The 25,215-nt window shown below is 36.9% G+C and overlaps 1 protein-coding gene across 1 annotated transcript in view; it reads left to right on the top strand.

Annotated features, from left to right (window-relative positions):
- Positions 1-25,215, top strand: part of snx19a (sorting nexin 19a) — a 101,139-nt gene that overhangs the window by 6,388 nt on the left and 69,536 nt on the right. Inside the window, exon 2 of the mRNA XM_032576260.1 lies at positions 12,049-12,100. Coding sequence (XP_032432151.1) covers positions 12,074-12,100 — 27 coding nt within the window. The 5' untranslated portion in view covers positions 12,049-12,073. The remainder of the gene's footprint in view (positions 1-12,048; positions 12,101-25,215) is intronic.

Here is a 25,215-nt window from a genome sequence, read left to right as displayed (position 1 = left end):
AAGGTTTTTGTGTTTTGTAACTCTCAGTCAATTATTAGTTAGTGGTAGTCATAGGTAAAGTAGTTGGGCGAGTGTATCGCTTTAGCATGTTAGGGTTTTAAAGGTGAAAGCATTATTAGTTTTTACCTAGCGAAAAGAAAGCGATCTACCTCAGCAGATATAGAGTTTTCTTTGGCCTTGCTGATATTTTAAAACTAGGATAGCCTATTTTGTTGGTATGTTATTCAGCTATTTTGGACTGATTTTTTTTCTCACATTGTTTTTTCACTTTTAAGGTTTTTTATAGCATCTTTTTATAGTTACTTGCAAAGTTTTTTTGACAGTTTCTTGATATAAACAACACCTATGTATGAGGTAAAAATAGAGTTGGATGATATGACTGAAAAACTCATCCTGATACATATCAGTCAACATATAATTATTGATTAGTTTTTTTGTTTTAAATATCGAAAATACTGCCAAACTGGTGACGTAACCTTTTGTTCTTTATCCACAATTTCCTCTTAAGCTGTTGCATTAGGTTTCTCTGTACTGTTCTTGTTTGTTTTTACTTAGTTATGGGGCACAGTGTCGAGGTGGCCAGGTGTATTGTGGGTATTCTGTGGACGCTTGACATTTCACAGTGGAGCGTAGCAATTGCCTACATTTCTCGTGACAAATTTCGTCATTTTCCACAATCCGAATGTATACCAGGAAGTCTGATGAATGAGATGGCCTAGCTCCGTTTCTTCTCCTCTAGGCCAGCCATTGTACAGCTGTCGGTGCTGCACATGGAGTGGCAGTCACTTCTTACAGCTGGTTGTACTTATTCCCAACATTGTGAGCTTGGTGTTGCATTCTGCATCACCAAATACACATATGTACAAGTTTACCTATTTTGGGAGGAGTCTAGTGGACATCCACATCGAGACCGCCTGCAGTACGCAGGGTTCTCTGAAGAGTGAAGTATGCCCAAATATGTCGGGGGCAATATGAAACTGCTACTGTGCTTGTTACTCAGCAGGTTGTTCCTAGAGTGAGTTGCTTGATCCCATCAACCTTGCTTAGCCGGCTGTAAGAGGTTGAGTAGCTAAAGCTTTTCTTCTGCTGACATCCCCCAGAATGTCGTGTGGTTCTGGATCGGAGTTCATTGAACTCATTACTCAATAGCTGTTATTATTGGGTAAAAATGAGCTGGAAATAGCATTATTGTCTTTCTCCTTGTGGCCCTCTAAAGAACTGTTGGAGAGACATTTCTGATGAGTCCAGGCTTACCATGGAGGTTTTGAGTACTCCATGAGCTCATGGAGCCTGTTCATTCTCTGACCATCCTCTGGGGTTTGGCTGAACCTGTTTGATTGACAGGAAGCTTTATTGTCACCTGTTCCCCATTTTTACAGATGTGAGGCCTGGTTTGTAGGCAAGGCAAGGCAACTTTATTTATATAGCACCTTTCAGCCAAAGACAATTCAAAGTGCTTGTACAAAGAAGTTTAAAACAACATACAACAGAATAAAAATAAACAAAATAAACATTACAAATTTGAATATAGTTAAAAAAAAAAAAAAATAAATAAATAAATAAATAAAAATTTAAGAATAGGCAACGTCAAATAGGTCGAAGTAAGCTCAGACAAGGTGAGTGCTGGTATTTAAATAAAGGCAAATGCTGGCTTACTATGTTGTCTACTTGATATATTAGCTTCTAATACGAGTATACTTCTTGGTATGCGGTCTGCAGTTGTTGATATTATACTGCACACCCATTATTTTCCTGTCATACATACAAAGCAGGAGAAAAATAAAGTCAGCTCGTTTTCTAAAGATTTCATACATCCTCTTATCAATCAATTTACCTATGCTTATTTCATTTTAAAGGGAAAAAGACTGTGCCTAATGTACAAACTTCCTGTTTATGGAACCTCACTGTGTCTTTGCTGTTAACCTGCTGGCTGCTTCTAAGAAATCTGTCTCTTGACCAGAGAACAGACCCAAAATAAACAACATACTGTGAGGGGATTAAAGGTATTGGAGAGCTTCTAGAATTACAGCCCTCAGAACATATCCAGATGTTGCTTTCCTGTTTCTGCTCAGGTAACACGCATGACAGAGTTGTGGTTTGAGTCCAAAGTAATGAAAGCAGTTCATGTTGAGCATCCCCGTTCATATATTTATACTAGGACTTTAGCCAGAAGGATTAGCATGCTAGAAAAACAGAACTCTGTGCAATGTTCCAAAGGCTCTTTGCCACCAATTGATTGTATAATTTACAACAAGACAGATGGAAAAACCAAACAAACTTGAATTTAAATACTGAGGTGGAGAAAGAAGTTAAAAACATAGTATTTGACCAGTTGAGGGTCAAATTCTACATTCTGCCAGAAAATGCCCAAAACATCTTCTGGCACCTGCCACACTCTGACTCTTCTCCTCCTTATGTACACATTTGGCCCGATGTCTGTGTTCACAACAAGGTGTATGTAAATGAACCACATTAAACAATTGGATCGGCTTTTACCCAATCGCTAACATTTAGCCGTAACATGAAGCTACACTATGAAGCTTACAGGAAATTGCATGCGTTGCAAACAACCATCCCCCTCTGCAAAGAAAGAAGTGCCAAGTTACGTAGGTAGATCACAACATCTTTGCCAGCAATATAACGTTTAAAACATTGTTCTTGCTACAACCTTTAACTTTAAGTCAATATTTGGAAGCATAACCAACATGGGCTGAATAGCTTTATTCACTTACTTGCTGCCATTGCCAAACTATGACCATAGACAGAGTACAATTCAAAAATGGTGCAGAAAATCGACGTCTTTGTTTACAAATCCTTCTGTTAAGTGATTCTCCCTGGTTAAATTCATCCTGAGTTCATTGGAACAAATCCCATAGCAGTGAAGGAAAATGAGAGTTGAGCGAAATTACTTAGGAACGCATTGGTCTAGTTAGTTCGTAAGAAGTTTAGCCCTTAAAACATTTGCACTAATAATTTAGATTTTTCTTTTATTTCTTAATGTAAAATTTGGGTGCACTTAAGCTTTGTACCGGTGCACCTTGGCCTGTCACAATAATAACTTTCACTGGATGATAAATTGTCCCAGAAGTTATTGCAATAAATGATAATATTGTTTTGAAATCATTTCACATATAATATTAATAGCATTGGTGGTGTGAAATTCTGCGCTCAATTGAACTGAGTGAGTAGCAAGGAATATTCTGGGGTGAGTACACTCTTAATCAGGGTAGTGGGCCAGAAAAATACACTTTGGAACCACTGTCCTATTACACAATTCATATGGTTGGAGCTTCAAGAGAGGGGAATTTTGATAATTCCTCTCAGCTTAATAGCTCTGGGTTAGTCAGAATCACACATCTTGTCATATGCATGCTCCTCTTTTACTCACTTCACAGGTTTTCAATGCATTTCGACATGGGGATTCAGTTGGGAGTTATGTTTGGTGAACAATTAGTCATTTTGACCACAGGTTTTGGATTATTAACTTGCTAAAAAAATAAAATAAAATAGCCCATTTTCAGTATATTGGTAGAGCCATCAGTTTATTGTTTCAGTTATCTAGATCGCCAGGTTTTTATTTAGTCTCCTAAATTTAGTATTTTAAATCAGTGTTTTTCAAAGTGGGGATTGTGGCCCTCTTAGGGATGATGAGGAAAAAAAATAAAGAAAATTGATTCTAATAAACTTTTTAATTATAATTTTTTATCATAAAATCTAATCTGTTATTTAGTTATTATTCTGAAATATAACTTAAAGTCAATTATTGAAATGTTATTTGCCATGCTTATCTTTCTGATTGATTAATAAATTCATAAAGCTGCTTTGCTCCTCATGCTAGCATAACAAGCATGAATGGATGCATTTTTTACATGAAAAAGAGCCGCCCTGTTGAGGAGGACATTCCTGCAAAAATAAACCAACAACTCATAGCCAACCTAAATCAAAATGCATCAATCAGGATTTCTGTTAACTTGATCTAATAGTGAATAGTAAATGAAATAATGAAATAGTTTTTATTTTCCAAAAGAAAATATTTAATCCTATGAACTGTTTGATCCTACGACAGTTCATAGGATTAAATGTTTTGCTGCATTGTGAGTTTGCACAGGGGGTCCCAGCCCAGAAGCTAATTTTATTTGTGGGCCCCTTTTTCATAGAGTTCATGTTACCAGGCATTTTTTGTGAGTAAAAGCCCACAGATTTCCCACCAATCTTATCAGTGGATATGAAGTTCTCTTTCACATATTCAGCATGAAAAGCTCAGTTTTATTCTCATCTGATCACAGTAAAGAGTTCAGGTGAAAGTTTCAGTAAACTTAGGATTGTGTTTTCACTATTTAACTACATTTTTGAACTGGTTAGTAAGAATGACTATTACATTTAGTTTTGGTGTTAAGACTTTGATCAGGAGTTTACATTAAAGTCTCTAATCTGAGAGAGAAACCTTCAAACTCTAGCAATGTCATTCTTTGTGATATTTATAACATGATGCAAATAGATTTTGATAAATAAAACATGAATGTCCAATGCAGGTGTTCAAATTTGTCTTGTGGGATCCTCGCTCTCTCAATATTTAGACAAACTACTAAAACTCTAGTTTGTGATGATTGAATATTTTCTAGAGTTTGTTTTATCTGAAATACAGTCAGTGTGAAGTTGGTCTTGGCTGTATGGAGCCATTTTTCAGCAGCATAGCTTTGAAAAATAATGTAATGTCATGAAAATTACCAACATCACTCAGCGTTTGTTATGTTATGGCTGGGCAGCAATGCCTGCATTTACCTGTGTTAGTGTTGCTAGATTTATGTAAACTGATCTGAATACTAACCCACATTCCTGCATGTGAACTCTTCATTCTAACTTGAATAAAGGAGTGAGTGTGAATGCACATAGCTGCTTATCTTGCGTGTCTTTGGTCCTTTCATAAATAAAGCACTTTCAAGTAGTGCTTTCTTTTCTAAGTGTGATTCTTTTAAGATGTGAGGCAGCATGTGGTGGTTTGAAGTTAACTCGCTGCTATTACATTTCTGAGCCACAAAGGGAAAGATTCATAGAGCTGAGTTGGTATTTTATGATAAACTGAAAAGTTTAAATTGTATTTAGATTATAAGCTGCAATATTTAGTAATAAATACATCAAGTGGTTCACCAAAGAAACATTTAAATGAACCATAAGTGTTTGTCAAGGTTTTTATTGCACTGATATTTTCTCTTCTTGATGTTTTGCTCTTTGTAAAGTAACCCTTTGATTCTAACAAGCTATTAGCTGACTAATTAGATGAGCTGTTGGCACACCCAGCTAATCTGTAGTCTGATTGCCAAACTTGTTGCTCTGGCCTCCTAATGTCTTTATAGACAGCTTTAGATTAATAACAGTAACACATAGCACTCCTTTAGTTTGCCCAAAATAACTTTTTATACAGCCAACCTGTTGTCTTGTAAACAGGAGAAAACTGAGGCATTTACCAAGAGCGTGCAGAAACAGACAACAATGGACACTGCTTATACAGACAAACCCTGCTTGCTCTGAAACCTTTTCTGGCATGTTCTTAAAGGGACTGTAAATTGTAGCAACTATATGAAGGACAGTTTGTGTTAGGAAACACCTTTTTTGGAATCATGCTTTACCTTATTTCACCTGTTGCACACTTATCTGCAGGTGTTTTATGCATATCAAGATCAGAGGAGAACTGTAAATGAGTGACCATGAAATGACATAATTTTGATGGGGTGTATTTGTATAATTTTGCTTGTGAACGACAGAGGGATGCTCCCAGTATACCCAGTCATTCCACTCACCTGTTTCCAGTTGACCTGTTCACCTGTGAAATGCTCCAGACAAGTGTTATTGGAGCATTCAACGTCGTTTTCCGTCGGTTCTTGCCCCGACTGAAACTTTTTTGGAACCTGTTGCAGGAATCCATTTAAAAATGAGTAAATATTTGCAAAACACATTTGAACATTAAATATCTTGACTTTATATTCAGGATTTGAAAATTGTCATTGTTTTTGTTGGTGTTTTACAACTTCGTTGGAATTGTGGTTGTATGCACTGTCATCTTTTAAGAACTGATTTATAATAAATAGTATGCTGGAATATTAAAGTTGAAATTAAATGATGAACTTTTAAAAATAATTTTGAATGCAACTTTTTGGTGTCCTTACACCTAAATTTTCTGAAGGTTGATATATCTGATTTATGCTAAAAAACATAATTTAATAAACCTTTCCAGTTAGTTTGGATTTATGTTCATACTATGATTTATTTGGTTTCCCCTGTTTTATTCTCTGAAAATCTATGCTACTGAATTGTTTGTCTGTAGTTCTTTTATTTCTCTATGCATCTTCACGTTACTTTTTTTACATGTATTTTTTTCGCTTCATGACCTTTGGTCTTTCTATGTACATGTAAACATGCACAGATTGTTCCTAAAGAGCAGTGAATGCAACACAGAAGGGACGACCTGTTCGTGTGTTTCACAGAGCTTTGCTTTAAGGGCGAGCCTTGCTACTTGGTTAAACAAAAGGGCCTCCATGTCGGTCCTCTAGATAAACATACTTTCCCTGAGAAAACACGGACACAGTTACACTTTAACCTGCTTGAGGAGGCCTCAACCACATCCTCCTGGACAGTTTAGTTCAGACTGGGCTTTAGTTCAGACCCACAGTGGGAATCATGCGCTGCACGTGAAACCATGCTGGCCTATCAAACAATGGAGCCTTTGACAGCCATGCCCTCCCTCCCCGGTCCACAGTACAGTCAGAGCACTGTCTCTCGAGGGCTTGGATGTCACTCCCCATCTCTGTTGTGCTCCCCCGGAGCTGACCAGCTGGCTTCTAGGGTCTAGGGAAGCATCAGCACAGAAGAGCTACAGTCAACGTTCAGCACCGACTAGTTGAACTCGGCCCAAATATTCCCACCATAAATATCTTGACAAGCTTTGTGATTTCAGATGATCAATACCACAAAATATTCACAAAATAAAAATTAAGCTCAGTATAATATTACCAGTTTTAGATTAAGGAAATAACTTGAATATGGTGTAGGTAACAAAATCCTTTCCATGTTCTCAAACTTCCACCATTTTTTTGTGATTGTAGTGCATCATTATGAAATAGAAGGAAAAGGATGTCCTTAAAAATAAAAAGAAACTTCAAGACTTTGGGTACGTCCAGTTTTGCCTTTCTTTGCCCAGTAGTTCTTTGTCAGTCAAATTGAAAACAAGTGACGCCTCCCAATTTGAAAAGGAAAAGAAAGGATTAAAAAAGGGGCGGGTTAATTTAGTATGTTTGTTTGGATCTCCATTAGCCACTGCTGTGTCAATGGCATGTTGACAACATTCCAAAAGGAAAAGAGAATGAGATAGGTGTGGCTGATAAATTTAAGGAGAAAAAGAAAAGAAATTTAGTGCAAGATGCAGCCAAATTTGTCAAATAAACCAATATTTTCCGCGGTCTAGAGGCCAAGGTCAGTGACGACACGAGACCAAGCAACACGACTACAGCAGGTCAGCAAGGACTTCCTACATGACTCTGTCATCCCACCCCAGACTTACAGTGTGTTTTTGGATGTGTTCAGGGCACACAGATTAGTAAAGGAAGCCCATAATTGCACCAATGTTACACCATTGGTGCATAAACCATTAATCTACTTACTCAATTAAATCGATCCATAGTCTGACCAGAAAAAGTACATATTTAATTATAGCAAAAGAAAACATTACCTTCAAAGTTAAAAAGATAATATCTGAATATACAGACTATTCTTCAAGTAGTATTGTTCTGTTTTTTTCATTCATATACAGCTTTTCCAACCAGCTTCAGAAAAATACAATTAATGTCATCAATTCTCTTCCTATGTGTAGTCCTTTTTTACGTTGCTTTCTGTACTGTATTTGTGCTACGTATTTTTTTTTTTACAAAAGTGCTACAAAGTTTATCATTGTTGCTGTTAAGGACAAGGACAGTGTCAGCTGTGGTTGAGAAGTTGTAAAAAGGGGTCAGGATAGTTGGAGTAGGAATGAGGAGGAGGGGGAAGAGATGGATGCAGAAGTACAGGAGAAGGAGGAAAAGAGGAGGAGGTGGAGAGCGCAACAGGAGCAAATAAAAAAATTACAGAGGTGTAGTGTACAGGATTGGGTTGGCATTTTGTTTTAGGATTATGTCAATCTCTTAAGATCAAAGAATGGTAGTGCAAACATCTGCTTTTTGACATATGAAAGCAGTCTAAAAAATTTTTAATTTCCCATCAGACATATTTAATTCTTTCTCCTGACAGATCTGTAAATAAATTTTATCCAGAGTGAGTCTTCTACACACTCCTGACCTGATGACATTGATTTTAATAATTTTGTTCAGGGCATAAAAATTTATAAAATAAATGAATCTGTAAATCTTTGATAATAAACATGAAGATTCTCTCTCTCTCTCTATAAAATTAATTCAACATATTTGTCATAATGAGAAATATAATATGTTTGAGAAGAAATTAATCATTCTTTTATGTTTTCAGCTGTTAAAAATTGGGTTTCAACTAAATTTGGTCCTAATAGGTTATAATCCCATCATCAGATTATTGTATTATTTCCCCTTCAGCTGAATGAATTGTGCTCAGTGTAATTTTCAATGCTAGAAATATTGATTTAATTGATTCAGTTACACACAGGAGGGCTATTTACAAATTAGAATTTTACTTTATTTATAAGTATTAGAATAAATACCTATACATTACAAATGTATACCACACTTTTCAGATTATTTTTACAGATTACTATTGCACTGCATTGTGTTGGTCTATTACTTGAAATGATAAGAAGATAGATTCTGTAAAATGAGAAAATGTGGAAAAGTTAAAGGAGTACGGATATTTTTGCAAAACATTTATTACAATAACATTACTCCTTGTATTTTTCATGTTCAAAAACAATCCTCACAAGTAAAGTTATACATTTTTATTAAATAAATAACTATAACTTCTTCTTAAGTTTGGTTTGTCATATAGAAATGATTCTTACTCTGTCAGAGTGCTGTGTCGTATTGTAATACACTTCATCAGGTTCTGATGATGCAACAGGAAGTAAAGTCGTATTATTGTGATGGTGTTCCTCCGATAAACTGCTGCCACTGTTTGTGTTCAAATCCACATCCAGGCAGTCAGAGTGAACTGATATTTGTGTCCTGAACGCTTTCAAGACTACAAATAAAAGTTGACAATCCTTGTTGGGTGATGAACATAAATGCGAGGTATGGTTTTATCTGACGATGTAGATATGCAGAGCTGCCACCTCCCCCAGGCCCAGCAGCAGTCATGTAAACAGAAAGCGCTCTGGAGGAATGCTGGACTCTGTGACCTCCCGCCCTGAGCGCAGATACAGTGCACCGAGTTCAGCTGAAGCAGCCCGCCCCATGCTGCGCCTCCCCAGAGCTCCGCCTCACCCTACCCCAGCCTGAGGCCTCACACAGTGGAAAAAACACACCCCGTTCACTTAACACTAAAGCCTCGACACACACATACATGAACACCCACTCAGACACACATGCACTTCCTCACTGACTGACGACTACTCCTCACTTTTTTTACTCCACCTTTACTCAGCTGTCAGAACAGCAAGTTCACAGAGTTCCTTCGGTTTCAGGCTACTTTATTTGAGATATTTTTCAACAAGTAGGTTTACTGTACTTTGTAAATATTCAGTCCTCCCTGGCAGTCATTTTAATATTTCTTCGGTCTAATTATGTCCTGATTATCCTAGATAATGCAGGAAAAGTCTCTGTTCTTCATCTTTTAACCGTCTCTGCTATTTCAATGTGTATTTACTCAAGGATTTAAAATAAAAAAAACCTTAAAAGGAGAAAAAAAGCTTTCATAAAAACTAAAAAGCTCCTAATACCCTTTCTTATTAGTTAGATATTTGCACTTCTTTTAAAACCACTGACTGCATTTTGATTGGAAAAGTTAGCACCATGGAGACACTGCCATCTGCTGGTGCACAAAATGGGGGAAAAACGTGGAGTCCAGGGAAAGTTTAAATAATTTCTATAAAAATAATAAAAAAACAAAGTGAAAATATAAAATTATCGCGAAAAAGTCTAAAAATTAGATAAGAAAACACAAAATAAATTGAAAATCATTCAATCTGAGTGTGTTATACTTTTTCTCTGCCCTTTGCCGCAAAACCTTAGTTCTCTTGATCTACATGTTTTGCAATTTCCTCTCTGTACGACTCTTATAAATGAAGTTGCTTTTGTCTAACGCTGGTCAATCTCTATTATTTAATTTTAATTTTAGGTAAGCTAACCTCAAGGCCATCTGGATTACTTAATGAAACCACAGTAAGATTGAATTCCCTCTTAATACGATTCCTCTCTTTATCAGGAAAAAAGTCTGGATTTGGGCTGGGAGCTGTTTGCTGCTGTTATTCTCTTGTTCCGACTCAAACCCAAGGTCTATTTGCCCATAAAGCAAAAGCGCTGTGCCCTAGAAACATAAAGATCAATTATTTCAATTTTTAAAAGGATAAAAAGTTATTGTGCATCTTCATGACTCACTATTTAAAGACGTCCAGGGTATTCCCCAAGACTCGCCTATTAACTGCTGAATAAGTGAATATAGAAAGTGGATGTTATGATAAATAATAAGGATGTCAGTATTGTGTTCATTAACATTGTCACCTCACAGCAAGCAGATTTCCTGTTTTAATCGTTAATTTGCAGGCCCTAGTGTGTGTTGTTCTCCCTCTGTGTGGGTGTGTTTTCTCCAGTAACTTTAGGTTTGCAGTTGACTGTAGAGTAAATTGGTCAGAGATGTTTGTGTTTGTTCACTGTTTGTCTTCTATATCTCTGTGTTGGCCCTGTGATGCACTAATGACCTATCTAAAGGGTAACGCTTCCACTCCACTCGCCCATCGCAAACTAAGTTAGGTTCCAAGCCATGAATAACATGAAGCAAACATAAAAATATATTAAATATATTACATCTATTTTTTTAACAATTATCCTGCATGCTCTGATCATTACTCATTTAGTACTTGACATATTCTATGACAGATTTATTCTTTTGTGCCAATCGTTAAATTCCCTCCGAATGTAGGGAAGCCTTGCACACATACACCCCCCCACACGCACACACACACACACACCGACTGAAATATACACTGCTACTTTAAACAGATGTTCACCAGATGTGACATCCAGCAGAATCCAGCAGGTCAGTAAAGAGCTGGGCATATTGTTGAGCATTTTGGAGCATACATCTTTAGACTCTAGTTGTCATTTTACTGCAACAACTCACAGTAAGCTGTATGCATGCATGTATACAGTGCCTGTGCCCACATGTGGACAGGTGGTAGCATACACACACACACACACACACACGTCCAGAGTCTTGCACACTGAAACACACAATCACAGATAGCAGTTTGCTGAGAAAACGAGGAGCTGTCTGGTGCCATAGCAACCAATGCGGATATCCCACCCTTCTCAAGCAATAGAGGAGAACAAAAAGCAGACGTAGTAATGACAGATTGACAAGACCTGAATGAGATCTTTAAATATAAGTGCAAAAGTCAGGGCATTATATTGCAGATATGTTAATATCAAGAAATAATCAGAAAGTGAAACATGGAATATAAGGGGAAAGCATAAAGCACACAATAATAGCAAAGTAGAGCAATTAAAATAGTTTTAATATAAAAAGCTCTCTGGGGTATGTCTGTCTGAGCCATGGCCTAAAAATATAGTTGCTCTTGCAGCCTGTCTCCGCTTGCCTTTCTCTACCATGACTCCCATTTGAACTGCTGTCTCATATGTAATACTATTATTCTGGCCCATATATCGGGTTACATAACACTCTGTACCAAATCCTGACCTCAATCTGCGAAACAGCCACTCTTGCTCTGATCTGAATATTAGACTTCACATTATCGCTGGTGTATGTGGAGCACCAGATCAAAAGCACGAAGAATCAGTAGATCACAGCATCAGTGTTCGACTGTATTTTACCGTTTGGACAAATACACCTGTTTCAGTCGTTGTTTTTCTTTTTGTTTAGGAGGCTGAAAGAGCTTTTGCAGTGGATGGAGAGCGCCAACCAAGTCCCACTGGTAAGTTGAATCTTCACAGAGCTTTATTTTTCTGTCTGGCCTGCAGGTGAAAATCACACCTACTGCAGTGTGATAGACTACAATATTGGCAGAATCGCTGTTGGAAGACTCACTTTCTCTCATCGTTATTTGCTGATTTTTGGTGTGCTGTGACTAAGAGACACTGAACACTGTTGCATCTCACTACTGTGTTATGCTAATGGGGGTGTGTGGCGGTGTGTGTGTGTGTGTCTGTGGATTTATCCGGCATGCTCATACAGCTATTTAGATTGGTGTTGTACACATCAAGTGACTCAAAGCAATGACGTGACCCAGTTTAGTTGCATTTTGTGTGTGTGAGCCTGATTTGCAAACCTTTTTGAGCTTTGATGAGCTGCCCTAAAGTGACCTTTGGCACTTTACTGTTTGGTGGTTTTGACTTAGATTTCAGAAAAGCAATTAGCACTGTTGTCACTATGCTAATGACTATAAACTTGTGGAAATTATTTTTTAAAATAATTATTTCTAAGGCTGGGCGATACGGACTTAAAGTTTTATCTTGATATTTTGTGGTACTGTTGTTATAACAATAAAAGTGACAATAAGAACTATTTATTAATTCACTTTTTGGGCGTGACACAGCAACCATAGCACCATAAACACAATAACTGCTCTTGAAAAACATTTCCATTTGTAATATGCCACCAGTAACGTTAAGAAGTGCCATTTGTATCACAAACTGCACACAGTAGCTACATTAAATCATATTTTAAAATTTATTCATATTTATTAGTTATATAAACTAACAATTCCGACAACATAGAAATATGGTGGGGTTTTAAACATTATTCATAGGAATTTATTGTGGTAACAATAAATATCACAATAGGAACTTTATTACGATAAATTATAAATTATACAATAAATGCTCACCACTACTCAGTTGCATTTTCCAGAATAAATACATGTAAAGGAAAGTGATATACAAATGTAGAACAACACACTGGCACCTCTCTAAAGACGTATAAAAAGCTTTAGTGTCGTATGTTGTTGCAGAAACATTCTTAAATTGACTATTTTTGAGGAATCCAGACTTTGAATATGTATTGAGTGGGGCAAAACATGTTTAAAAGAATTGTCATTTGCAGCGTTATAGGTACAGCTGCTGTTGATACATACTGCAACCTCTTTTCTTTCCTTTATTTAACCAGGTAAAACTTCAATGAGATACAGATTTCATTTGCAAGAGGAACGTGGGCAGAAATCTGCAGCACATTACGACCTGGTTACACAAAAGTAAAACTACTGTAACCATATACACGAGTTTAAAACAAATTATAAAACAGTTTTAAAGCAATGACCTTGATTGATAGAATTACATTGCTTGTTTTTGAGAACCGCTCTAAATAATTCCAAAGAAACAAGATCCTCCTGAAAACCAGACAGCACTGAATCTCCTCGTATAACGTTTAGCAAGGTTGAAGCACACAGAGACACAGATCTTTCATCACTCATCTTTACACATTCTCTTTAGAGCATGTGTGGGCAGCACCAGTCCTCAAAGGACAGCGTCTTGCAGAACTTGGTGACAGGCAGAGGATATGACTCGAACGTTGAAATCAGGCGTTTTAGCAGGGGCACATCTACAACCTGAAAGACCTCGGCCCACGAAGAGCGAAGGTGTCCGACCCGTATTGTTCAGAGTTCTGGCTTCGTTTTTATGCTCTCTTCTGTTCAGCTCGTCCCTCAGGATGCATCCCTTAGTGTCTATGTCTGGGGACTCCGATGTCCATTATCCAAGGGCAAATATTGAATCATTTAGTGTTGTCTCGGAATAAAATGGTGTGGCAAGCATTGTGATTCATAATGATGATGGTAAGGGGACGGATCTACCCGGTTTCACCTGTGAGAGCATCAGTAAATATTAAATTCAGATGCAATTATTGTGTGCTGCTTAATACTATAAATGACTTTATGTACCAGTATTATTGAACGTTTTGCAGAGCCTAATGTTAAAATATATATATATATATATATCATCACTTTTATCATTTTTGGAATAAATGCCACAACATGATACAATTTTAAGCCTACATCCTCCATCCTTCAGGTCAGTGGTAGTTGCTTTATTTGAACCATTTCTGCTCAATTTGGCTGTATGTGTTGGATTATAATTTTTGCTGAAAGAGCCAACTATGACCCGTATCAGTTTACTGTTAAAAGTCAATCTGAGTTTTGTAGAAAATGCTCTAGCACTGCTGAGTTCATGATTACAGAAAAAGACCTTACCCTAACCCATTATAGATCCTCCAGTATATTTCACAGTTAGCATGATGTGTTTTCTAACATAGTCATTGTTTCATGTCAGGCCCACCTGGAGTGTTTTGTTACAAAAAATGCTCTACCTGGAGAGTTGTTTTTGTTGGTAGGACGAAAAAAGCTTCTTTTTTTTGCTGGCACATCTCCCAGACGACCAGTTGGCATGAAGATAGCATTGTGTGGTTGTTATGGCGACTCGGTGACTCTAAGACACCGCTTTTTGCTGCAGTTCTCTCACAAAAATTGATGAATTATTATTTTTTTCCTTCGTTACCAAGGTACTCACTGTGCATGCTGCTAAACCTAATGGCCACACTACAAAATTAATGGTTTCCTTGTTTGAATCTTTTTTATTGTCCAGGAAAAACCAAAAGAATATTTGCTTAATTTGGTTCAAGAGATTTGTTTAAGGTGACAATTGTTGCAGCAGTGATTTCGTACTAAAAACTCAAAATAAAAATTAGATTTTCCAGTGGGAGTTTATGCTTCTGTAATAAAAAGTGAATGCATTAAAAGGGTTTTTCTTAAACCACTGATCCCAGCAGATTTATCTGTGCCTGTTGTTGCTACCCTGTCCCCCATGCTGGTGCTGTGTTACCTGGAGTGGCGAAAAGTGCTTCTTCCCGTCTCTTTAGTAGCGAAACCCCACCTGAGCCACTCATCTGTCTGCCTGCTCATTTACGCCCAGGCTTGGGGAGAGTGTGGTTGGTGAAGTGTGGAGTAGGGTTGAATTACCAGCCAATAAGACTCCTTATCCTGACAGTGCTTGACACATGTGTTCAACCAATCACAGAACACTGCAGCAAAAAAAGAAGCAGCAGTAAAGAGGGAGACAGAAGAATAAATACAACAAGAATTTATTCAAAATGCGGATCTGGGCTCTCCGCTTTTTGGGTCAAATGGCCAAATAGCAAATTAATTCAGGTCTAGTTATATGTGACATTAGCTATTGCCTTACATTTTAATAAATTTGATTATTCCTTATCTTAAAACTTTTAATTTTGATACGTGCAGATGTCCAGTGTTAAAACCTCACTGCTCCATTACTACTGATAATGTCTGACTTTTATGTTGGAAAAAGGATTTTCCGCTCACTGATGTGAAAAGGACAAAGAAAGGGGAATACCACAGGGAAAATTTAATCTGTGTTAAAAAAAAAACAAACATATTTGTGACTGAGTCGCTTTTCCTTTTCATTTTAGGTTGAATTGATTTAACTTATCAATAATCTAAAGTAGACAAACGGTATCATATATAATGAATATGAATGACAACATCTCACTGTAATCAGTACATTTTGTTCAGGAAACGAGTGGATCAGAGTCTGCCTGGTGTGTCTCATTTAGTTTCAGAAGTCTTCAGTACCTCAAAAATGTGTAGAGCCTTGTTACTGTACACCAGTCATCGCTCAGCCTCTGGCAGTTCTTAAAGAATCAACAGAGGAAGGAAGGATATAGCTAATCAGCTTATAGTCCGTCAGCTCGGTCACAGCAGATCAGAAGCCTCTTTCCATGTCAGCTCAGCATGGTGGTCCGGTCTTCAGAAGACTCCTGTCAGGTATCGGAAACCATCAGAACGACGTCTATATTTACAAGCACTTTACTGGACGTGTCTCTGTTTCCTCTACTGGTAACAAGTCCAAAACCAGTGTTTAATATACGTTCACACGGCAGGGAACTGAATCAAGACTAGAACCTACAGTGATTGTTTTGTTGAACTTTTATCAGAAAACAATTTATAACTGTAATTAAATTAAAGAGATAAACATTATAACTCCTCTTTAAAGTTTAGTGCCTCGGATTTCATTATGAACACATTAATCTTTAGCCTGTTCAGACTCAGAATCAAATGGACTTAATTTATCTCCAGGCTTGGATTTACTTAGCAGAAGACCAGCACTATCACTGCAACATGGAGACTATGAAAGATGTTTTTTTTAGCTACTATAAACAGGTCATATCTACAAAGTCCCTCAGGAGACAAAAAAGACATGAAAATAAACTTTATAATCCATTTGTCTTCTGTGTCTCAGACAAACTTTATATGTCCATTGTTCATCTGTTATGTCTGTAATACTAGATTTAACATGATTGATTCATATGAAAGAAAGTGTCTTGATGGCTTAAATAATGTTCTTTTTTTTTTAATTAAACTATTTGAACAAAGAATGTTTTAAAACTGGTACATAATGGCAGTTTTAGTAACATTTTAAAATGGTTTATTTGTCTAACCTTGTGGAATCATTATGCAGTTTTTTTGCTTCTAGATTTGTAAATATCTTAGTAATATCACAGAAATGCTGTTTATAGGGTCACAGTCCTTATATCTCTGTCTGTTATGTACACAGACAAACAAATATAAAAAATGACACTTAATGTAAGGGTTTTATGTCCTTAATTTTCCATAAAATTCCCCATTGTCTGCTGTTTTTTTATTTTCAGTGAGTAAAGACAAGCAGGGATTCCTGGTGTGTGGCTTTTCTATACTTGATGAAAGATTTTAATTTCATTAGACCCTGACCAGATCATTTATAGGACGGAAATCTGAGTCTATATTTTGCATTTACAGAAATCAGGTAAACCTACTTTAGCTTTCTGATAATGAAAAGAATTTGCTTGTGATCTATGTATTGTTTAAACACCTGCAAGTATAGCAGTCACATTCAAGGATGTTTGCTTTTTCACATTTTCATTTCATCGCTATGTGTCGCTTTCAAAACTGAAGCTGGCGGCTCTGTCAGAATATTCTTTTTCCCATTGGTCTTTTTTTAAACATTTTCTTGTTCCTTCACCAGAAAATCTTACAGTAGTGATGGGATACTGATGAAAAGTTTTTCTTATTGTTTATCATTTCATTTTTGATTGAGTTTTAGCATGCAGTAGTGCAAATAAATGTGCAACATTGACGAACAATAGCAGACCGTTGTTGTTCTGACCACAGCTCACATCTTTTCTCTATTCACAGTCTTACACCTGGAGGTTGTGAGCCCTGACTGGCCTTTTTCCCGATGTGCAATATTATGAATTTGTATGTAGTGATGCACCAAATAGTTGGCTAGTGTTCAGAATCAAGTCAGATTGTCAGTCCAAATCCTGAAAAATCTTTATTTTTGCTTTATTTTTCCTTTAATACATCTAAGCTGAAGGAAAACCCCTTCCTTTTCTGTCTATAAATGCATCAACAAAGTGTCAACTATATTTTTTTAGTTGATCCAAACTTATTAAGGTTGTACACTTTGATTCATGCTTGATGATGAGCTTTTGATATATTCTCTTGGCTTTGAAAACGCTTAACTGTGTCACAGTGTCTATAGCACAAGTATTTTAATCTATGATCTAAACAAGGTTTTTAAAAATGACTTTGCATATGTTTTAGCGAGGTCACTCACACCTGTAAAACAACAAGATAGGAACAATTAGTAGTTAGTATTGGGCTTTATTGCCTGTATCAGTGCATCTTTATCAGCTTGGGCAACTGAATTCCTCTTCGGAGTAATAGTTAGTTTGTAGCTTCTAGCTCTGTAAATATATTGTTTCCATATTGTAGAAACAATAGAATATATAATTTTTCCTTTTTGTCAAAGAATACTTTGGTTTACTTCAGTTGTTGCTCAACAGTAGCTTATTTCACTCCTTCTGGATGCCTTTCTAGTGAATTAATATCTTTGGATTTGTGTTTTAGAAATATTATGAGCCGTTGTCTTGTTTCTAACCCTTAACCCAACCTTCTGTGGTTTAAAATGCTTTCTAGGAAACGATTGAATATTGGTATACTCCCAAATGTTTATACATATTTTTAATTCTTTTAATTTAGTATTGATCAACTTACATTGGAGGAATCACTTCCTAGTGGTTGTTGAACGATTCACTGAAATGAGGTTCGTCTTTGAACTTTGGTGTAAACAAAGCAAAGCAGTCACGGTTGATTCAAATCCAAAACCTTATCAATGGTTACTTGAGCCCTGTTATGGTTCCTTGTACTACTTCCCTTATTGCATATTAAAAAGTTTTACTCTTATTATAATCCTAAAAGGCTTTTTTATCTTTCAGTGCAAATTTTGGGGAGATTTCTGTATTAAATTACCCATGACATAAATAAAATGAGCAGCAGATGCACGCCCAGCTCTGTCGGTCTGAACTGTTAATGTCTGTCTGATTTGAACTTGTGTGTGTGTGTGGGTTGGCGGGCGGGGGGGGGGGCGGGGGGGTGCACTGGTGTTTGTGTGTGTGTCTCTGGACATATGATTCAGACTGTCTTCATAGTCCTTGAAATAGGTTTGACTAACTAGTTTGTTCCTTTAGTTCATTACAAGTGAAAGTGCAACTGAGTCATAAGGCAGACACAATAGCACAGGAACCCACAATATTTTCCTGGATGAGTGGGTGCACACTACACTGCAGTGTGATAAAGCATGCACACACTCAATTTACTCCATTGAATGTCTGGGACTTTCATGCCCTCATATCGGCTTCCCACTGTTCTAAATCATGTCTGGTGTTTTTGGAAAAACACACCCATCATAGTGCTGTTTTCATAACTCAATGAGTCATTCTATAGAAACAGGGTGTTATAACATGTTTTTTAACTACTGACCTGTTGCTGGAATATAATGTAGCTCTGCTTATTTGGTGACTGTGAAATTGTGTAGGTGGGATTGTTCCACTAAGGAAGATGTGGCTTTTCAGTACCATACTCATTTTTACAGTGCTTTACCACAAACTTCAGTGGCATCTATGGGGATTTTATATGACAGACCAGCACAATGTATTGCATTACTATGAAGTGAGAGAATGGTCAAACTATTTTAGAAATAAAAATTGGGAAAGGGTGTGTATTTACAAGGTTTCCCGAAAACCTGCTAAGCCCGGTGGTTGGGTACACTCATCAGTCGATCATTCAGTGGCCTGTTGTGTTTTTGAGTTAAATTTTTTTTTTAAATTGACAGGAAATTTTAAACTATCACTTGCTAATTATGTATTGTGGACAGTTTGTAAGATTAATATCTGAACACCAACTATACAGTCTTAAAAAATGCAGACATTTTTAAAAACGTAAATAAATAACCAATGTTTTGCCTGGTGGGGGCACAAGTAAAGCCTGGTGGCCCGCCAGGCTTATAATACTAAGGGGAAACCCTGTAGTCCATCTCATAAAAACAGCCAAAACACAAGAAAGGCTCTTCGGTTGAGTCTCTAAGTAAATGTTTTTACTTGAACTTTGTGTTGTAGTTAAAGCTACCTTTTTGGACTATTTTTTGTCCAAACTCTAATGCTTTTAAACAACGCTCAACTTTAATGTTTTCCATTATAACTGTATTTTTTACATCTTTCAGACCTAAAGGTGTATTGTTAGCCTAGTCTGACCCACAGAAGTGCCAGAGGTTGTCTGTGGCAAATTGATATGAATCAATTCATCATGAGTCAATTGTCTTTACAGCTTCTCTTAATATATTTGCTGAAATGGTGAACCAGGAAGGAATATGTGTCAGACAGCCAAGAGTTATGTTTGCCACATAAATGATGCAGAAAAAATTATTTGGCTACCTTTAAAATTTGGATGGCTGAGAATCTGTGTGAAAGGAAAACTAAAACAGTCATATAATTTTTTTTCCAACTATATATTGGCTTACAATATTCAATGTGTAATTATTTACAATTTTTTTTCCCTCACAATCTGTTCTCCCGACTTAAAGCTGCAGCTTGTAGCATTTATTCACTTTATTTTAGTGTTTACTATGATGAGGTTTTTTTTTTTTACAGTCGGCATTTATTTTAATTTAGCTAAATAGCTTTTTTCAATAATCATCAGGTTGATTTAGAATTTATTATTTACTGTTATGTTGCTCTGATATAGCCTGGAATAGGTTTGTTGTTAACCTCTATTTGTTTACTATCTGCATCTGACTCTCACTCTTTCAGACCAATTACTCCCATTTCACAGCTTTAGATCATTGGCTCTTCCCTTCCTCTCTCCTCCTCCGCAGACATGTGTAACAGTCTGGCAATGTCCGCATCGTTTTGGTATTTTCCAGAGTTGTGTGCTCCCCTAATCGTTCATTGAAATAAGCTGCTGACGCAGTTTCCTGAGTCCAAAATGAAAAATAACTTGTCAGAGCCGAAAGGCTTGACTGCAGCCTGCAGAAACTACGAGGAGTCAGCGTCTGTGACATCACTACGGATTTCTGAAGGGAAGGTTTTACTCCAGGATCTGGGTTTGCTTATCATCAAAAGGGAGGGGTTTTCCCCTTAAGACAGACTCTATGAATCATTGCTCTCCTTCACCGTCACACCCAGTTACACAAATGGGTGTATATATTTTATTGTTTAGTTACTGTCATAATAAGTGAGAAACATTTTTGGGCATCTTAACGGTTGTCTAAAAATGTTTAGACAGTGTTGGAGAACTAACACTTAAGTAGCACATAATGTTTTATAATCATTAATTTTTTATTGGTTTATATATTATTATTAATCGTGGAGACAGCGGCACAGTGGTGTGTTGGCTAGTAGAGCACAGGGGCATATTTTCTGGTTTCTCCCCAGACTAGAAGCAGCAACACATCAGGAGTGAGTGCCTATGTGCATGTTGCCTTGTCTTGCTCTGTGTTATTCTTGGTTTTCTAATGTCCTTTGATTCTGCGTGACCCTAAACAGAAAAAGACACCTGCAGAACATGGATGGATGAATAAACGATTAATTATTGTTGGGTGTTACACTTATGTTTCTTCTCATCTGCATCATTAGAAATTAAATTTTAAATCCAAAACATTGTAATCGTATGTCCTTATAAAATTTATATGAATGTTTTGTTTTTGCAAGTTTCATACTTTAAAATTAAAAAGATATGTATTTTCTTTGTCTATTTGAAAAGCTCAATTCGTAATTGTTTTTGGACTACATTCTGCACATAGACTGGACCCTCACTGCTACTGCTTGAGTTTTGATCATGATATCTTGATTAACAAGTAATTAGATTGTCACACTATACAAGATGGTAATATTCGAAGAGATGGTACAATTGATAATTATAGTTTTGACTGTAATTAACATGTTGTGACTGTGTTTTTGTTATGATTATATATTTACCCAAATTGCCGTAACTGTTTTCTCCCATAATTGTTAGCTTTTTTAAAATTGTGACACATGCTTTGGACTGACATTCAAGAAACTAAAGCGACTTGGAAAATTCATGAAAAATAATCTGAAAGGAAGAAATTTGTTGCCATTTAAAATAAAACTAAAAAAAACAAAATAACTGCAAGTGGTTCCAAATATTGTTTTACATTTTTTTCCCTGCCTAAATAAGATTTTTATTTTTTTATGTTATTAGAACATAACAAAAATGCAGCGGTACCCTCGGTGATGAAGATGAAAATATGACGATAGTAAAATAATCACAGAAAGATGCAAATATAACTAAAAACAAAAGATAAAAAGAGCAAAAGTCAGCTGTCTCCCGTGACACACTTCTCTCCATCCACCTTGCTGACATGTTACACGTTGTTTTTCTCACTGGTTGATCATTGAGGTATTTGCCTAAAAAAAACACACCAGCTGCAGGAAAAGCAGAAAAAAACTGTTTCTGAGTTTAAGATGTTCACTTCCAAACACAGCATTTCACATTTCTTTAAAAAGGTATTTAAGATATAATTTTATTCATCCTTGTGATTTTTCAACTACAATGAGCATATGATCTTTAGTCTGCTTCATAAAGTATGTACAATTTTAAACTGATGGGAATCTCCACTGAGCATTTTAACTTTACTGCCTCAAAATTTAGGGGAAAAAATGCTCAAATTTTCCCCAAATATCAAAATATTCTAATGCCTTTAAAATATTTTTTCTATATTTTTTTCAACTTAATAGCAAATAATTATGACCTAGTTTTGATATAGAATATCTTACTGTATTCAGTACAACCAACTTCAATGTTGATTAAAAACTTTCATAGGGAATATGAAGATTCATGTACAATTTCATTGCAAGAGCCAATTTGTAAATACAACTATTTTCTTAAAACAAACTTCTGAAAAAAAATGCACCTTGAGATAATTAATCTGTCAATGTTTAGGTTTATTAAACGATTTTATCTTGAACATTTTAGCTCAGGTGACTCACTGATGGACTATGGGTGAAAATCTATTGGTCGTTCATTACAACATTGCAAATACGGCCTTTTGAAATAAAACAAATACTTTAAAAATATTAACTTATTCATATCATACTGCCACCTAGTGTGGGGTGAACTGTCTTTGAATGATGTTAAAATAGATTTTATCGATTAACCTTTTACTACATATTTTTCTATTATCTAGCTAGCAGTTGGTTATTTCCAGTCAACTTTCAAAACATAACCTGTCTTCTTTTTCAGCTTCTGTTAGTAGATGAAGCATGCCATTTTAATGTACTCCTTTACATGTACAGTTGTACTTTTCAGATTCACGAGGAGCTTATTTACCTTTATTCTGTGCCAGTTACACAACATTAGATAGTCATACAGTTGTTGAATGTTGTCTCTTATCATAAGTCCTTTCTGTCTTTATGGTTTCACAACTCTTTGTTTGTGACCTATTGATATCAATTATATTAGATGTGGAGATAAATGCAGTGAGACTCTGTGAATATGTACACTGACCATTTTCTTTGGCATGCTGGTGAACCTGTCACATGGCAGCAACACAGTACATAAGAAACCTAAATTTGGGGAAGACAACTTATCGGATGATACGCAGAAGTCGGATACTCAACTGACTGACCGTTTCACGGTTGTTGGTGTCAGAGGAGTTGTTCCGAGTATTTTAGAATGTGCTTACCCACTGATATTTTCACACACACGGCCACCTCTCTGGTTTGCAAAAATATGTCAGAGAGAGAAGAGATCAACTGAGTAGCAAGTGTTTGAAGAAAACATATCGTCTTGTTGTTGGTGTTGGATAAGGGACAGACACAAAATGGTAGAAAGTCAATAGTAGGTTTAATACAAGCAGGAATAACATTTTTGAATACACAAGCATCAAACGTGGAAGCAAATGGATACAGCTGCCGAGGATCTCACTGGGTGCCACTGCTTTCAGCTAGCAATATGAAACTGAGGCTACAATTTGCAGAGACCCTCCTAAAAATGGCCAATAACAGTCTGGGGAAAAATTTGCAAGTTCTCATTTGAGCTTTTATGTGTTGAACATTTTCTTACCACACTTTGGACCCCTTAGAACTACCTGGGCATTGTTTAACTTTACCACCACCTTCAGATTGCTACTCCTGGCAGGATTAGAACCATGGCTCAAAATTCAAATAATCTCAAGCTGGTTTCTTCAAAATGACAATCAGTCCACTGATTGGTCTGTACCAATCTCTGGTCACCAGATCCAGAGGTTTGTTCCATGAATGTCCAGCTATCATGTCTATATGGATCAACATCTCGAAGGAATATTTCTTGTTGAATCTATGCAAACATTTCTCAGGCCAAATAACATGGCCTAAGTGCAATATTGATGAATTAATGGCTCTTCAAATATAATAGGATTCCAAAAAATGCTTTGATGATATCCTTACTGTGCATGCTGATATGGTGATAATGTATTGAACACCCCTGGGGTCTTTCCATTAAGTGCTGTCAAGTGTTTTTAGGTTGACACAAAGGAGCTGCCAGCTTAAATGTAAAAAATTGCTGCATAGGTCATAGAAAGGTCATTTTAATCCCAATATAATAGTGACATCAAAAGCTAAGATTACAGTATGCAAACCTTAGACTGGAGCTGTAAATGCTTGTTGTAACGCTCTTGCAGACTTTCTCTTGCCAACTGAAGTCTATCTATAAGGTCTCTGCAGAACTGGCATCAGTCATGCGTCCAAGCACTCTATTTAGAGGGGAATTAGAAATCCCGAGAAGCTGTTAATCACCACAGTCATTCACATTCCTTATAGACTCTACTCAGCTCAGGACCTCTATGCTTGGGGAAGGGGCACAGTCTGGGGAAAGCTGGGCCAACGCTACTGGACTCTATGGTCTTTAATTAGAGTGAGCGCTTGGCAGGGACTGATGGAGGAGAAAGGCTCTCAGGATGTTAGTCCTGGGTGAGAGGGTTCTCACACAAAACACTGGCTTTTCATTACTGCACTACTCACTCAGTTTGTGTGTAAAGTATGGTGTATATGTGAATGCGCGCCTGCTTGTGTATGCATGTGTGCATAAGGCAGAGAAAGTGAGAAAATCCGTGTGTTTGTGCGTGTGCGGATGTGTATGCACATTGGAGCGTGTACATGAGCTTCCTTACCTCATTGCTCAGGCATTCCCAAAGAGAAAGTGGTGTGAAGTGAAAGGGCGGCTCTCACAGTGTGAGTATTCATGGACTGGGCCCCCGTGGGCCAGCCAGGGCTCCAATGTTCATAGACAAAGCCTCTCCAGCGGGACCCAGACACACTCACACAGCAAGGGGAGCAAAAGAAGGAGAGGAACACAGAGGAGGAAGGGAAAAGGTAACAAGGGGAGGGAAAATGGAGAAGGACAGGGGAAACCGTCTGTGTGGCAGCACCCCCTGTCTCCCAATAGTGCAGGTGTGACGGGTTGTCACTGATAATAGACCAACTCAAACTCGCTGAACTCCCAAGTTTTATTTTGAGAAAAATCCTGACTGGCGTGTATCTTTCTGCATTTTGCTTTCTGAATTCCCGATTTAGGTGGTGGTATTAAATTTTCCCTGAAATTCTTCTCTAAGTCACCTTTAAGAAAAGAACTTGGACTCTGATCTCCACCTCTTCTTTTTGTTTTACTTCTGTCGGCAGATTTTATAAATCTATCCTCCTCCCTCCTCCTGT

Source organism: Xiphophorus hellerii, chromosome 11 (genome assembly GCF_003331165.1).
Source record: "Xiphophorus hellerii strain 12219 chromosome 11, Xiphophorus_hellerii-4.1, whole genome shotgun sequence".
Classification (NCBI taxonomy): Eukaryota; Metazoa; Chordata; class Actinopteri; order Cyprinodontiformes; family Poeciliidae; genus Xiphophorus; species Xiphophorus hellerii.
Note: the sequence above shows the minus strand (reverse complement) of the source record. Positions and strands in the feature narration are given on the sequence as shown.